This window comes from Platichthys flesus, chromosome 20 (assembly GCF_949316205.1).
Source record: "Platichthys flesus chromosome 20, fPlaFle2.1, whole genome shotgun sequence".
In the NCBI taxonomy this organism is placed as follows: domain Eukaryota; kingdom Metazoa; phylum Chordata; class Actinopteri; order Pleuronectiformes; family Pleuronectidae; genus Platichthys; species Platichthys flesus.
Window position 1 is genome coordinate 12,413,626 of NC_084964.1, and position 14,593 is coordinate 12,428,218.

General features: G+C 41.5%; 2 protein-coding genes across 2 annotated transcripts; both read left to right on the top strand.

Moving 5' to 3' along the window:
• Positions 1 to 1,651: 1,651 nt before the first annotated feature.
• On the top strand, positions 1,652 to 5,716 carry kcng3 (potassium voltage-gated channel, subfamily G, member 3). Its single transcript, XM_062378433.1, has 2 exons — positions 1,652 to 2,423; positions 3,827 to 5,716. The coding sequence occupies exons 1-2, from the start codon at positions 1,795 to 1,797 to the stop codon at positions 4,470 to 4,472; spliced, it is 1,275 nt and encodes a 424-aa protein (XP_062234417.1). The 5' UTR covers positions 1,652 to 1,794; the 3' UTR covers positions 4,473 to 5,716.
• A 1,637-nt stretch (positions 5,717 to 7,353) lies between these two features.
• LOC133931729 (cytochrome c oxidase subunit 7A-related protein, mitochondrial) lies at positions 7,354 to 12,793 on the top strand. The gene is made up of 3 exons (XM_062378665.1): positions 7,354 to 7,514; positions 11,562 to 11,696; positions 12,426 to 12,793. Exons 1-3 carry the CDS (start codon positions 7,443 to 7,445, stop codon positions 12,561 to 12,563), a joined length of 345 nt encoding a protein of 114 aa, XP_062234649.1. The 5' UTR covers positions 7,354 to 7,442; the 3' UTR covers positions 12,564 to 12,793.
• The last annotated feature ends 1,800 nt before the right edge of the window (positions 12,794 to 14,593 follow it).

Genomic DNA, 14,593 nt, shown 5'->3' on the forward strand with positions numbered 1-14,593 from the left:
CTGAAAAAAAATGCATAATCATCCAAACTGTTAGTTTTATGCTTCGGGCTCTTTATGTTTCTTCAGGTCAAACATAATCCTCCCACTCCCCCTTTATACATCCAAAATACAAATTATGAGACAATATATAAGAGAAATGGTTTAGAAGGCTGCTGTGCAAGCTTCTATATGTTTGCTCTTCCTCTGAGCTGAACGTCCTCCTCCCTGGTCTGATGAACCATGCTTCTTACACTTCTACAAGTATGATTGGGCAGGTTAGAGCCCTAAATCTTTCGTGAAGATTATCAAATGAAATCTTCTTATAAATAACAAAAACAAAAGTGTTTAAGATTATGACCGGAAATAACCCCAACGCAAGCAAAGTGCAGGCCGGACATACAATCATGCAAATCTTGTATTCACCCCATTTGTATTTGTCCCCATTAAATTAGGCAAAGTCATCAAATACGAGTGTCTACAGTTTTTTTCTTCTCAGTTACTATGTGTTTGGAGACAGCGTCACTGGGGATTGTCGTTAGGTGAAACACATGTTTTGCATATCTCTGAAACTACTGACCAGTGTCCAATAAAACTCCAGGTGTGAACTGGAGAACTTTTTCACAATACATCACAGATTTTCAGTTTGCAATATTTAAACCAGTCGGTGTCCAATATAACCAACCAGTAGGTGTCCCATATAATCATAACACTAGTTTACAGCCACATTTTTTTCAGTAGAAACTTTAGTCCAAACTGTCACCAAATGTCCACAAGGAGTCACCAACAATCAGAGGAATCATTGAAAAAAAGGTAAATGAGAAAATATAAAGGAACATATCTAACATGAACATTTAAAGTAGAAGATAAACTAAAAAAATGACATATTAATACTGCAGGAATGCTGGAAGAAGATATGACAAATTCATAATCACCATAAGATAGCATGAAACAAACATAATAAAATCCTTGGTATTGTATAATGCAACTATTTTGCAAAATCTCCCAACAGTTATTAGGGCCTGAGCACTGACAGGCACTGACAGACAGTGAGGCTCTATTGAAATTGTAATTATTATTATTATTTTTCAGGTAAATGAATTGGCTTTTTGTGGGCTTTAACATGCTCAGATTCTTACCAAAATTTGCAGAAAATTTGAAAGTGGTGAAAAATTACTTTTGGTTTTTGTTAGTTATAGATAAATCATTGGACAACATATATCATGTTACAGCGGTAAAGAGGGAATAGTGAAATATACACTCAGTTAAGTTAATAAACATATTAAAAACATATAAGGAACTAGAAAAATATAAGTAAGTACAATATGAAAAAACATGTAATGGACAATATAAATGTATCAAATATAATTAGATTCCTGGCATTGAGTTCAAAAACCTGTAAACTGATATCAGTGTTTTGGAGTTGTGGTTCATATTTGTTGGTGGGAATTTGCATATAATTGTGCAGTTCAACATCCATTTTGCTCCTTACTTTCTTTATCCTGTGGCGTGCGCCGGTCCGTGCGCGCTCATGTGACATCACTGCTGGGATTGGCTCACCCTGACTGACTGGGTTGGAGAGGGAGACTCCTCGTCAGGCTACACTCACAGGGAAGAGGAGACTGAGGGACGGACGGATTAGTTTCCATCAGCCACGCAGCTGCGCGCACGCAGGGCCACCTCCACTCCGTGCCAACCACACCCGCCCCGGGGGGAACATGGGAGACTGTGACCCCCTCTCTCCTCCTCCCCAACAGTCCAAACTCCTCTTTGGAAGGGGAGATGGACTGTGAAGAGGACTTTTAGTTGAGGTGACCCATGGGCGAGATGAAGTTTGGGAAGAGCATCTGCGTGCTCAACGTAGGGGGAACCCGCTACGCCTTCACCCGTGAGGTGATCAAAGATTTCCCTCTCCGGCGCGTCAGTCGCCTGCATGCATGCGCATCAGAGAAAGAAGTGCTGGAGCTGTGCGACGACTACGACCGGGACCAGAATGAGTTTTTCTTCGACCGCCACGCTCAGGCTTTCGTGTTCATCATGCTGTACGTGCGCTCCGGTACTCTCCGCTTCGTCCCCGGAGTGTGTGAGCTCTCCTTCTACACGGAGATGCTCTACTGGGGGCTGGAGAGCGCGCACCTGGAGTTCTGCTGCCAGAAGCGCCTGGACGACAGATTGTCCGAGATCGGACTGGACACTTTGTCCGAGGAGGACATCGGAGTGTCCGGGGACGAAAGTCCGGGCGAGTCGGTGCAGCGGCCCGCGCTCACGGGTCGCGCTCTCTGGCTGGAGAGGATGCGCAAGACTTTCGAGGAGCCCAACTCGTCGCTTGTTGCGCAGCTGGTGGCCTCGGTGTCCGTGATCTTTGTGATGGTTTCTATGATCATGCTGTGTGCTAGCACCCTTCCGGACTGGGATACAGCCAAGAGAACCACTGTGGACGAGCACAGGTAAGCGTTAGTCAAGGGTCGGTTAAGTTTAGAGCAGGAGATGGGACCCAGAGCGAAAGGAGACTGGTGCGTAAAGCTGCTAAATCATGTCAAGGACGCGTGCCTATATCACGACAAAAGACCTTATGAATAAATGAACACCCTCATAACCACTTGAGAATCTCATGCCAACGTCTGCGCGCATTAGGCAGCGGTCAAACTCGCTCTCTCCATTTATTTCCCAGAAGGTTGGCACAGACATTGAGGGGTTTGCTTTGTTTAATCCTACTGTGAATCAAAACCACCATCTACTTTCGTGCGGTGTATTTAGTAAACATGCATTCGTTTTTTGCAGATAATGTGTCCTTGTGCTTTGTGACCGGATGCTTATCAAGTCAATACTGGCCTGATGACAAGTGGGATACTGTATCCTCATATGTCAGACAAGTTCCTAGGGAAGCAAATCAATAACCGATCCATATTATCTACAAGAATTGCAGTGTTAATTATTAAACAGAAATAAACCACCCTGCTCTGCACAATCACTTTCTTAATTGGCTGTTTAATTTACAATGCACAGTTAACAAGGAGAGCAAACATGTCAGATAAATGCCAGATTCGTAATCTTCCAGTGGATAATGAGGGCGATAGCTGAGGTGCAGGGAATATTAAAGCAACCCAATGAATAAGGACTCAAGCCACTTACAGTATTCCCCTTCTCTCTGAGTGCAGTGTTTGGATGGTTATTTCTGCTTCATTTTCCTTATGCACCTCTGTTTCCACATGATTTTGACCTGTTCTCAGCTGCTGTTCTAACTGAGGCGGCCTCTCTCTATATAAGGCTGGGTTATGTTCACTCAGGGTGGACATCCTTTTGAGTGTTGGAACCATTACAGCGGTTAGGTAATCGTCTAAAAGTGCAGTTTGTGCTCGGGGTCAAAATGATTCCAATGTGGTTTCATGCCAGTATATGATGCAATTCTCCCGGTCGCTGTATAATTTGGTTTTGGTGTAAATGCTCTGATGGAGTTATCCTCATCCATGGCTCTGTGGTGTTTGCTGGGCCTGGCTGCTTAAATACACACAGCATCTCACTCTCATTCACTCTGATTTCCTTAATCAATGGGATAATCGTAGCTTGTTTGTGTCACACTCTCTGCAGGAGGGTTTATGATTTTTTCCCTCTGTGCGGTCTCCGGGATGTTTTTTCTCCTCTCTCCTTATTGTTTACTTAACTTGTGTCATCACTGAACTGCATCTGATTTCTTCCCTTGTTCCCATAATTTACGTGACCCCTGCTTTTCTCCCTTCTTCCTCATATTTACCGTTTGACAAACAGTGTCTCATACTGTCCATATATCTCTGTAGCGCCTCTGCCATTTCCTGTTTACAGTCATTTTTCTCCTCTGCTCTCTCCCCTGTAGGATAGTGGAGGCCGTGTGTATGGGCTGGTTTACAGCGGAATGCATAGTGCGTTTTCTTGTAGCCAAGGACAAGTGGGAATTTCTCCGCCGGCCACTGAACATCATCGATGTGATTGCCATCACCCCCTACTATGTCACCATGGTAATGGCCCGGGCAGGGATGCCGGCTGCCGGGCTCGGGGTTGCTGGGGTGGTACTGCGGGTGCTGAGGATGATGCGAGTGTTCTGGCTCATGAAACTTGCCAGACACTTCCTGGGCCTGCAGACTCTGGGGATGACACTCAGGCGCTGCTACCGGGAGATGGTCATGCTGATGGTGTTTGTCTTCGTGGCCATGGCGATATACAGCGCTCTGGCCCAGCTGCTGGAGCACGGCTTGGACTTGGGCACGCAGAACCCCGACTACGCCAGCATCCCAGCTGCTGCCTGGTGGGTAATCATCTCCATGACCACCGTGGGGTACGGGGACGTGTACCCCGTGACAGTTGGAGGACGGGTGCTCGGGGGAATGTGCGTGGTCAGCGGGATCGTACTCCTGGCGCTGCCCATCACGTTCATCTACCACAGTTTTGTACAGTGCTACAGTGAACTCAAACTCCGATCTGCCAGATATGCACGCACCATGTCACGGGAAGTGCTGCAATAAATTTGTACCAAACATCCACAGCGCTGCCTTCATCAGAAAGAAACTCGACAAAGACAATCAGCTGATCCCAACGTGAAATATTGATAAAATCTGTTCCCTGCTCCAGTCAAGTAGGGTTTTATTGGGCCTGCTTGTTTTGTTGATAATCTCCAATCATCGTCCTCAACCAGCAATCTCTGCGTCTGTCTCATTAACAGCCCAGTTTGAACAGGAGAATAGGAATACACAAATAATTATTTATTAAACACACACAGGCAAGGTCAATCCACTTTTGACAGTGGCTGCTGTTGACACTGTATTCCCATGGTTACAGCATTGGCAAAGACGGCTGCTGCTTTGTGCCGCACCGAGTTCCCTGCGTATGCATGTAATGTGTGTGTTTGTCTGCCCGTCAGCCTTTCACTTTTGTTTTCGCTTAGAACCCAGATGGCACAAATTACACAAGATTCATGTGTGACCTAGATGCATTCGGCTAAACCTGGGAAATATCGTGAAAGAGCGAACAGGTGAGAGCAAAGTGAGGATGGAGACGGGTTATACAGAGGGCTTAGGGTGTAGGAGTAGCTTAAGCCGTGGATAATTTAATATGGAGCCAGGTCAGCAAGCACTACAGGGTGGCAGACAAGTACAGCAGTGGCAGATGGAGCGTGAAATGCACGATAAAGGATCATGGGACTAAAATGACAGAGATGACTGGATGTTGAGCTAGACTGAGCACACGCCGAGGAGACGGGCCGCGGCGTGTTGCTTCTGAATTATGAGCCAATGTAGGCAGTTTGTATTTCTGTGTCTCCAAGGCAACCCCATCCTCCAGCATGTCAATCATAATGGTGAGTGATTTGTGTGCACACAGATAGGCCACATCCTGCCACCCCGCTGGCTGGCTTGCAGCATGTTAAGCCTGCGATTATTGGGAAGAACTCACATTTCAAAAAAAAGAAAAGAGTAGAGAAAGAGAGGAGTGCAGTCACAGACTATGGTTTTATGGTTTTACGCGATTCAGACATGTTTGCAATGGCCCTGGTTTGCCAAAATGATATGATTTGTTGAAGAGACACATGATCCAAACAAACAAGTCAACACCTCACCCACACAACAGTCTCCCTCTGGAGCTCCTCTCCTCTTCCCCCCGATGCCATCCACCACCCTCCACACGGACACACACATGCATGCACGCACAGATGCACACGCGCACACACACTAAGTCAGTCTGAGTCTATTCATTAAAATCAATGTCTACATTTGTTATTTCCTAATAAACTTTGAATGAGTTTACAATGTATTTTGGACAGTACATAGCTCAGTGTCCTTGTTGTGTTGTCAATGTGTTTTTAAGTAGTATTGCCGTCAAAAAATGAAGGATGATCAATATTTTGTTGCCCATCTTATTTTTGCCAAGCTAGATTAAACAAATGAATCAAAACTTTTTCATCCTTAGGTTATGTAACTTTAATTAATTTGATCAATGTATGAGGTTTTATAATAAAACGTGTGAAATGTCTCTGAATGTGTCATCCCCTATTTCAAATCATATATTAATATAAATACTGTAAAATGTACAGTGTTGTAATAATTCTTAAGGGATTTCACATATTCCTAATTTAAAATAATCCTATTTAGTTTCACGGTATGAGCCTAAGAGGATCTTTCACAGGTCCTGTTGTGATGATGTACAGTTTACACCACTGGGCCTCACGTGGGCAGTGGAACATAACATCCAGTGTGTGGAACACCTGAGCCCACTGGCAGTGAATTTTACTGGGCAAGTGTTTCAATATATTCTTCACAAAATACTATTTTAGAGATAATAACGATATTTCTGTGTTATATACCTCTAAAATCAATATAGTGTCAAGACAGTGCAACTAAATATCCAATTAGTTAATTTGGGTCAAATAATGGAGGCCTCTTCATGTTTTATATTACTTCACTTGTTTATTTGAGGCCTCCTTTAGTTTGTTTGGATCTAATATATATATATATATAACATTACAATTTAAGATAGCTTAACTTAAGTTTGAACTTGTCAGAATGGTGTTGTAGGTATCATAAAGATGAATTACGAATAGCCACATTAAAATTTTAGATAACTGAGTCTGGAACTATCATCATAAGTATGTTGAAGAAGTCATCAGTATAAATAGAAACTGAATATAAAGGCTAAAAATAATTAAAAAAAATAATAGTAAATTAAATATTTTTTTGTGTTTTATACTCATTTGCATTTATTTGTCTTTCATCACTGTGATGACTCACTTACCTGAACAGGAAACACATCACATGATCCAATGAGTTAATCCATCTTCAGACATGTACTTCACATATCTAATTGATCACATCAGAGATCTACATAAACGGCTCCGACGCATCAGATATCTCACTTATGGTATCAACACAGCTCAGACCATTAATATTGTGTATATCTATAGGGGTGAGGGAATATATATGGGGTGAGGGTTTATCTATAGGGTGAGGGTTTTAATCTATGGGGTGATTGTATATTTATGGCGTAAATGTTTCTCTATGGGCAAGTATATATATATAGGGTGAGGGTATCTCTATGGGTGAAGGTTTATCTATGGGGGAGAGCACATGAGGGTGAGGGTTTATCTATACGGGTGAGTGTATATCTTTAAGGGTGAGTGTATATCTATAGGGACGAGGGTAATACTATGGGGTCAGTGTAAATCTATGAGGTGAGTATTTATCTATAAGGATGAGTGTATATCTATGGGGCGAGGGTTTATCTATAAGGTTAGTTTTTACCTATGAGAGTGAGTGTTTATCTATGGAATGAGGGTTTATATATGATTCAACAGCCCGCCACTTGAATTTTGAACTGGCGGGTAGGAGGCCACCTCACGCCCGACGTCACTTTCAGTCGACGGCCGCAGCAGGAAGACCCTTTCACGGGCGCTTTGGTAGCTTCGAACCCGCGGACGAAACATCCTCACGTCCTACAGCAGTAAAATGTACTACAAGTTCAGCGGCTTTACCCAGAAACTGACGGGATCGCCTCCCACGGCCGCCTACAGCCCCCAGGTAAGACCGGGAAGACGAGACCCAGCGAGCCGGTAGCCACAAAGCGATGACCTTCATATCACCATGTTGGATTATTTCCCTTAGTGTTTCCACCGGCGTTTTAAAGAAACTTAAAGACACTTCAAGATTCTTCAAAAGCCTTTAAATTGATTATTAAGTGTCTTAATAGCCACACGTGAGGAAGAAGTAAACGTCAATATTATTATTTACATTGTTCTGAATCATATTACACGGTACTGTAACATCCTCTCCAATCTTCATTTTAGTTACTTCAGCCGTCTTGTTCCCTGAATCTTTCATATAAAGTCCCTTGTATTTTTATATGAAGCAATATAGCGTCTTTATAACGTCCAGGAGAAACCACACAGATCGAGGCTGTGGCCTTTTCTTGTCTCTTACTCTCTCTCCTTGTCAGATTTAGTTCCCATTCTCCATTACCGTCTCAACACCAAATCCTTATTTCACCTTTATCCTGGAAGATAACCTCCTGCATGCGGACGTGGCCGTCCTGCGACTTAACAGCCAATTTTCTATATTCAATGGCCTGTCAGAGCTTCGACCAGACGTGACCTTTATTATCTCTCCCCTGTCCTTTGAGTGCTTGTTATTTTGATGACAGTGGTTCAGGCGGCCTCCTAGCTCCTCTGTGTTGCATGAAGAAAATTGAACCTCAACAAATTGGCAAATACGTTTATCAGCCAATTCAACCTTGTGGCGCTCTGTATTCATATGGCTGTAACCTACACCCTTTGTATTTATAATTGTGTTAAATGTCAGATATTAATGGATATAAGTTAATAATATCAATCCAAGCTTTTCCAAGTCCGTGGTGATGAAAGAAATAGATCAATAGTTGCAGCTCATGTTTTTTTCACTTGTACTTGCTTGGTGATAAAACAACAACAACAATCATTACAGTGTAATTTTCATATATAACACAAATTCCGCGTATTGATATATTGCTTATGCATTGTGCAACACCGTGAGGAGATTTAACATAAATAATCGAACCTTAGATTTGAAAAATGTTTTTAAACATGGCTTTTGAACTTAAAAGAATTGATGATGTGACATTTATCATGATAATTATCCATTTTGACCGATGCTACAGTCACTTTTGTCTTGATAACCTTATTGGCCACTTAGCCTTTCTTTATACTTTCTCTCCACCGTGATGGAAAACTGTCTTTTACTCCCCTGCATTTATTTAACACCTTAATTTACTTTTTCAGATGAAGGTTTTACAAACAAACAAGAGAAAACTTGCTGATGAGATAGAAAGTAGTAGGTCCTTTAACAGATCAAGTATTTATACTGAAAACTGTCATCAGATCAAGAAAGTTCGGTTGCACGGTCTGTTCTTTTTTCACGTGCTCCTTGTTGCCAGTAAAGGCATAATAATCCTTGTCCACTGAAAACAAATATGCACTTTCTGCTCATCTACTATCATACAACCTTAAAGTTCTCATTCTAAAATGGAGTCAGCTGCATTTTCCAACTTCTCTATTTAAGGTGCTTGAAAATCGGTACCTGCATGGATGTAGCGTTGGATGTACGCCAGGCTTAGTATCTAATCAAACCAGCCCAACTTTTACCACAGATCTGATCTCTTGTTAACAGTTGGAATAAAACAGTAACTTTGCACATGCAGGAAGAAAACAAAAATGTGTAATATTTACAAAATACACTGTGCTCCAACTCCAACTATATATAATCGTCGTTACATGCATTATGGAGGTTAGTTAAATTGAAAGATTACTTTGTAACATTTACACCCCTTTGATAACCAGGATTCTGCTGTTCAAAGCTGTTGTAATTTTTCATAGTAAGCCGTCCTGAGATCAGGTGTCGTGGTTGTTCACTCTGACCTCAACTAAAGATGTTAAATAGATTTCCCAGCCCATAAAATCCTCAACAAACAATCTTATGTCTAACTATGCTTTAGTTACGGCCTCCTTCACCAGCCACACATTTATAAAGGTACATTTTTAGTTCATCCTTGCTGAAATGGCATATCATAATATTCTGCTTCCAATGCCTCTGTGTTTTCATGTCAGATTTAATTCCCCTGTTCTCACAGGAGCTTCCTCCATACACTCTAACAAGCACAATGAGTCTCCTAGCAATTTTCCAAATGATTGGTGGGTGAGAGGCTTTTCCTCGAAGAGAGAATATGAAGCAGGCACACTTGTACTTAATTAAGACCACGGTGTACCCCCGGGAAATACTCTCAGTATTTACTGCCTGAAAAGTATAAGAGCAGCAGGTAATTTAATCATAATTTCACGACAGTCTTGCAGATGAATAGCTAAGGAACATGTCTATGTCAAGAGGGCTGAAAGGTTAAGTCCTCTGTGTATGGAATGATTTAAAAGACCAAAAAAAAATCAGGCTATACGTGTCTTGAATGAATTTTAGTTTTTATCTGTCCTTAACTTAAACTTTCATCCACTTCTATCTCACTAACTTTATTCCACTGCTGGTTTTCTGCTACTCTGGACTGTGTTTAGTAACACCGCCTTGTCATTAAATGAGGGAGAAAGGCGAAGATTACACTTGTTTGGATGCAGCTGATGTGTCAGAGACGTTGTCAGTTTGAAATGACATGGCATTTACATGTGAATTGATATGATTAATCGTGCAGACCCAAAAAATAAACAACAAGAAAGACCTTAAAATATACAAGTATAAAATGTATTAAAAGATCTGGCTACCTTCGACATGACGCTGTGTTGAAGTGCTGCTTGAGTTCCTCCTTAATAATCTGAACAGGCACTTGACTAGTCTCACAGGGATCATTTTAAAGACAAGCTCAACCACGTGCTTGTGTAATTGCTTGTTCTTATGCAGCAGATTTGAGACGGCTCCTACAGAAACTAAATGGGCTTTAAGTTTAACTTAATGTACAGCAGATCAATGTAAAGAACCTTTAAAAAAAGACTTGATTATAATGAGAACGTTAGCAGCTACATTTACGATACCTTCCGTAGATTTATTTCCAAGTTAGACACTTCTACAGATGTGAGGTCTCTTGCCTGCTATGGACCTCCCAATTATTTGGGTATTAAGCAAAATGATTTGAAAATCTGAAAAGTGCTCGGTGTTCCCGATGGAAATTAACTTGATTTGACTTGTTATTCTGAAATGGAAGCATGGAGGCAGTAAACCCTATCAAACCCTATTAGACTTCAAATAAGTCTAAAGTCCCAATTCAGAGACCGTGTCCTCGAATGGAGACGACTGTAGAGCCCGAAAAAATGAGTTGCTCTGGTCAATGGAGGATTTTCGTGATTTGGGTCACGGGGTTTTCTTGCCCTTACCACTGTCGCCTAGCAACACAGCTGCAGTTGGACATGAAGAGAGCGTTTGAATTCCAATTGGCTTTTCAACATTTGTACTGTTGGGTTGAGTAAATAAATCAAAATGCATTTGTACAGTATGTCATTAAACCACATTTCAAAGCTTTTTATATCACAGATGAACTTCTGTCCGTCCATCATCAGATGGGTCTAACATTGTGCAGTTGCCTGATATTTCCATTTTAAAGTCTGATAATTGGACTTTTTGGTCTTGTTGCTTGCCAGTTCCTTTATCTCTTTAGAAAAACTGCTGACAAAAGAAGCACAATGAATCCCGGGAAGAAATGTTAGTCTCTGTTGCTCGGCGATAAAATGATTGCAATTGAATTAGCGTCCGAAAATGGGACTGCCTAGTGACGCTGTTGTGATGGTATCGACCTTAAAAATGTAGCCTCCGGAGGATGCGGCCCCTTAATTGGTACGCAGCTTAAATACAACTTTTGTCAGAACTGAGACCATTAGTTGTAATAATTTATTATGATCATTTCTTCTGTAATTTTTCCAGAAATGATAACAAACTATATCGATACACATTTTGTCCAGTGTTAACTTTTACTGCTTTTTATATTTTACACAGCTACTTTTGAAAAACAAAACAATTGAAGACCCTATTCATGGCTTGTGGACATTTGTATTTTGATGCATAAATATCCATGAATTTGACAAGAGCTCTGCATTTTTCGTGCAGGGGCTTAAACCAGGCGTGCCAGCGGAGGCCCCGACCATGATATTCGCCACACCCACCAAGGTGGTGTCAGAGGCCGGGTCCACGGTGGAGTACCTGGGAGCAAACAAGGTTCATGAGTACCAGAGGTTATTCCAGGTAATGAAATACACAGAACAGAAAACACTTGTACAAGTCTCGGAGTGAATCAGCTTTTGTTCATTTAAAAAACTGTCCAGACGTGGTGTGGGGGTGTTTGGGGTTTCAAAATATGATTCAAAGCCTTGAAAACTCATCACCATTAGGCAATGACTGGTATTCAATTCACTCTTCTCTCTAATGGCATTCTGCTCCCCTCTACTCACTATTCATCACATAACAGGCAGCGAGAGAAATAAGAGATTCCGAAGTTGGGCAGAGCAATCACTCAGACAAATTGAAACGAGTGTATTGACTGCAGCCACAGTTTTATAACTTTTTAAAGTATTTATAAGTGAAGGAAAGAGTCAGAGCTTCCACATCACACACCAGAGAAAACCTCTTTTTATGGAATTAATTCCATATTTCAGTTTTTCCAGACAACACTTCGGGACAGTTTTCATTCCAAAAACATTAAATTTGTGGTCCTGGGTTAAGATTTGATAATATTGTATGTGCAGCAGATATAAAACCATCAAGTCTTGGTCTGAAACCGAGTGTTTGTTGCAAAACTAAGCAGTTGAAAAAATGACAGAATAACCCAGATGATGTTGAGGCTTATCTGAAAACGTGGAGTGGACTCTGTTCTGTACTGTGTCTCTCAACAACTCTATCCTAATTTATTCTTCCTTTTCTTCTCTCCCTCAACCCTTCCCTGCCTTCCTGCCCGCCCGTCTGCTCATCTCCCAGTCGCAAGAAGGTGTTCCCGTGCATCTGAAGCGCGGACTTCCTGACCGGCTGCTGTACCGCACCACCATGGCTCTCACCGTAGGAGGAGCCCTGTACTGTCTGGTGGCTCTTTACATGGCCGCCCAGCCCAAAAAATAAGTGACCAACACAAACCCAGGATCTTTGTGACACCTCCCAACGCGCCCGTGCTATAATCCATCGACACGACTTTCCATCTGACCTCGTCATGCCACCTCTTGGGACTTTTAAGATGAGAATTTATCACTTTAAAAAAAACACACCGGTGATATCAATGTCTGTCTTCTTTGTAAAAATAAAGTCTAAGTTAATACATTTTATGGGGAAATAAAAGAGAAAGATGTTCTCAAGTACGTCTTTTTTTGCCTTTTTTGTTTGTCTTTAACTTAATACCATCTGGATGAAGTACTGAAGCAGCACTCACTGTTGGAGAGGCGTCATTATTGCCAATCAAGCGACACATGCATAGGTCATGTATAAGCACGTTTGAAACTCTATAGTGGTTTTCAGCTGCTGCGTCTCTCTCGGCTCCTACGGATGTGAGAATAGAAGCGAACATGTAAAGATAGTTATTTTTTTCCTGTGCTCCAAGCTTTCGCTCTGAAGCAATAAGCATGATGGAGGCTCCCGTCTGGAACACAGCTGCTGCTCACTTGGCGTAAGCATTGTTTCCTACAGGCCTTGGTGTGATGTCAGATGCTCCTCGCCGCGTTTCAGCAGGAGCGAGGCGGTTTCAGACAGACATGTTGGCAGTCTCGCGTCAAGCTGCTGAAACACTCATCTCATTCTGGTTTGGTGTTGTTTTTTTTCTGAGTGGCTTGGGATCATAGGCTCTATATAAAGATGGAACTTTCTTTACTTCATCCAGTTGGAGGACATACAGACGTCAGGCTACATTAGCTGATACAAACCTAACCAACAAAATTCTCTAACGAAACTGTTGCCTGTCACGTTGCATTGTGGGTATTGCTTAGACAGGTTTTGACGATAAAAGGGAGGGAATGATTTTAAATGAAAGTGATAGGGAGTGTGATGCTGAATCAGTGGAGACGTCTTCATCCGTCACAAAACTTTTGTTTCACTTGAGGCTCAGTGAGACTGCATTTAGTTATGGATTCAATTTAATATCATTTAATATATGGTTAATCTGTTATTAACATAAAAACCCTTAATATTACACAGAACATTAGCTAAACTATGGATATAGAAAGGATCACAATTCATGCATGTTTCTTTTTAAAATACCCTGGCCCTCAAAAACACTGGAAAACAAGAGATTTTAAAGTAGATTTAAATGAATGGATATCCATAAAAGAGCATTTAGTAAAATATGGAACCTTCATTTGTTGGTATGACTCAGCACTGGACCAATAAACAGATTTATTTAAATTTTTTGTCAACGTGATTGGCTGATTGAGAGAATGGCCTAGTCTAATTGGATTACCGTAAACACCCAGCAGTCAGACTTGTGAATGTGTGGGTTAAGATAAGAGACTTCCTGATTGAACCGAGGCTAATCTTCATCATCAAGCAATAATGTACCAATTATCCCAAACAATTTTACCCTCTGATGGCATTGATTGGTGCTATGGTTAAGGGATCAGAGTGACTTACTTTTACCTGATTATGCACTTGCACTGTACAACTGAATAGCATTGTAAGTGTAAAACTTAGACTCTGTTGTTGAGTCTAAATAGCATGGTTTGACTCATGGCCCTTGTCTCACAGGTCGTGTAAGTTTTATGAATTCAAAGACGACAGAAGATTGATGTTCGAGTCGAGCTGGGAACCTTTTAGTTGCATGTCCCCTTTACTTCTGTCCCTCGGTTTTTCCGAAGGTAAAAAACTGGATCCATATGTACCTGACAAAGAGCCAATAGGCTCCAGATATTCTCATTCGCAATCAATAAAATGGACATTTAATGTAGTTTTTAAAGTTTTTTCTACACCATTGAAGCAGATTCTGGACAAATGTTTCCAAATCTGACCAAAATAGTCAGACATCAGCTAAATTGAATGCAAATTAATGCATGTTCCCCCCATCTGAATATTAGTAGGTTTGGCTCATTGAGATAAACAGCAAGGGGCTATCAGTACAGAAGGAGAGTATCAAGAGTCATGGAGAGCTGTTACCACTCTTTTTATACCTA